Raw genomic sequence first — 1,727 nt, 5'->3', positions numbered from 1 at the left:
TCATGGACGATAGACTGTGGAGGCCTCATGTGTCTTAAGCTGATGAGATGCATATGCAACTACCTTACCATCCTGTATCAACACACATCCCAAACCGACATATGATGGATCACTATAAACCGTGAACTCCTTTCCAAGTTCAAGCTATACCGAAACAAGAGCCTCAGTTAGTACAATCTTAAGCTTCTCAAAGCTCTCTTGCGGTGCATTAGTCTAGTCAAACGATACACCTTTACGTAATGGCTTAGTTCAGGGTGCTGGGATCAGTGAAACTCCTTCCACAAACCGTCGGTAATAATTTGCCAGCCCCAAAAAGTTACGGATATCAGACACATTCTTAGGCTGCTTCCAGTCCAATACAACCTCAATTTTTTGAGGATCGACTCGAATCCCCTCAGCAGAACCCCCATGACTAAGAAATGTTACTTCACATAACCAGAACTCTCACTTGCTAAACTTAGCATAGAGCTGCTTTTCCCTCAAAATCTGAAGAACAATCCTAAGGTGCTCATCGTGCTCATTCTTAGTCGTCGAATAAACCAATATGTCATCGATGAACACCATTGCTAACCAATCTAGGTAGGGCTGAAACACTCAGTTCATCAGATCCATGAAAGTTGTCGGTGCATTAGTTAGTCCAAATGGCATCACTAGGAACTCGTAGTCACCATAACGAGTCCTAAATGTCATCTTATGCACATCAGCCTCCTTAAACCTAAACGGATACTCCCTAATATGATGATCCAATGATCCATATGCCTCAGTCCTTCTCCAACACCCGCCCTGATGATGTCTACCACAGTCGACACATGACTGCTGTCCAATAGTAGTAACAAGGGGCCTAGTTCTAACTGGCCCATCAGCTCTAGCCTTTTTCTTAGGCCTCTGTACGAAACTCGAGAGCTCTAAATCCCTTTTGTTCCTACCTCACTCCCTATCACAGTTTTGGTGCTCAGTGCGCTTACCCTCCTCAGCAATCTTCACATTCTCAACCAGTGAAGAAAAATCACGCACCCTTCGCGAAACTATCAGGACTCTTAAATTATCTCTGAGGCCATCCTCAAAGCGGACACAACGCTCATACTTACATTACCCACAATTACATATATGTCAAGCTCTTTTTCTAACTTAGCAAGTTACTATGGCGGGTTCATCAATCGAGCACACTGCCGAGGACTCTTTTAGAAAATACCTCAAAAGCATACCCAGATCTCACCACAAAGGTGGACTAATAATTTTCCACTTAGGTGTTACAAAATTCGTCTAACAGGCTTTCCAGACATTACGCCACATACATACAAATGCTTCACAGAGGACACAAACAACCATACATACATGTAACAACTCTTCAAGAAGATATGTGCATCTATATGAATATCAACTGTACAGGAATCATCATAATATATCATGTAGAAGTCGGGTATAGAGACTCACCGAAAACCTACCAGAAACTAAACTTTACCTTGATCCAAAGCTTCTGTTTCAATCATCTATCCCGATCCAACAGCAACAACTACTTAAAATGTCATGAAATTTTCATTAGAATACCCATTTACAACTTTCTCATACACTTGATAGACTTTTAGTGTACCACCAAAACTTTGGGGCGTACTATTTCTTCACTTGAAGATACCCTGTAACTAAATCCTTAGATACCACTAACGGATGAATACTTTAACGCTAGTATGCATCAATACTCCAACTCACCAACAAGTCGGTAGGGTGAT

At 41.7% G+C, this 1,727-nt stretch overlaps 1 protein-coding gene across 1 annotated transcript; it reads right to left on the bottom strand.

Moving 5' to 3' along the window:
• LOC107908106 (uncharacterized mitochondrial protein AtMg00860-like) lies at window positions 1-564 on the bottom strand. Its single transcript, XM_016835372.1, has 3 exons — window positions 449-564; window positions 304-412; window positions 1-144 (listed from the first exon to the last, which is right to left on the bottom strand). The coding sequence occupies exons 1-3, from the start codon at window positions 562-564 to the stop codon at window positions 1-3; spliced, it is 369 nt and encodes a 122-aa protein (XP_016690861.1).
• Between the last annotated feature and the right edge of the window lie 1,163 nt (window positions 565-1,727).

Source organism: Gossypium hirsutum, chromosome D02 (genome assembly GCF_007990345.1).
Source record: "Gossypium hirsutum isolate 1008001.06 chromosome D02, Gossypium_hirsutum_v2.1, whole genome shotgun sequence".
In the NCBI taxonomy this organism is placed as follows: Eukaryota; Viridiplantae; Streptophyta; class Magnoliopsida; order Malvales; family Malvaceae; genus Gossypium; species Gossypium hirsutum.
The sequence above is the reverse complement of the archived record's forward strand: the minus strand, read 5'-3'. Positions and strand labels throughout refer to the sequence as shown.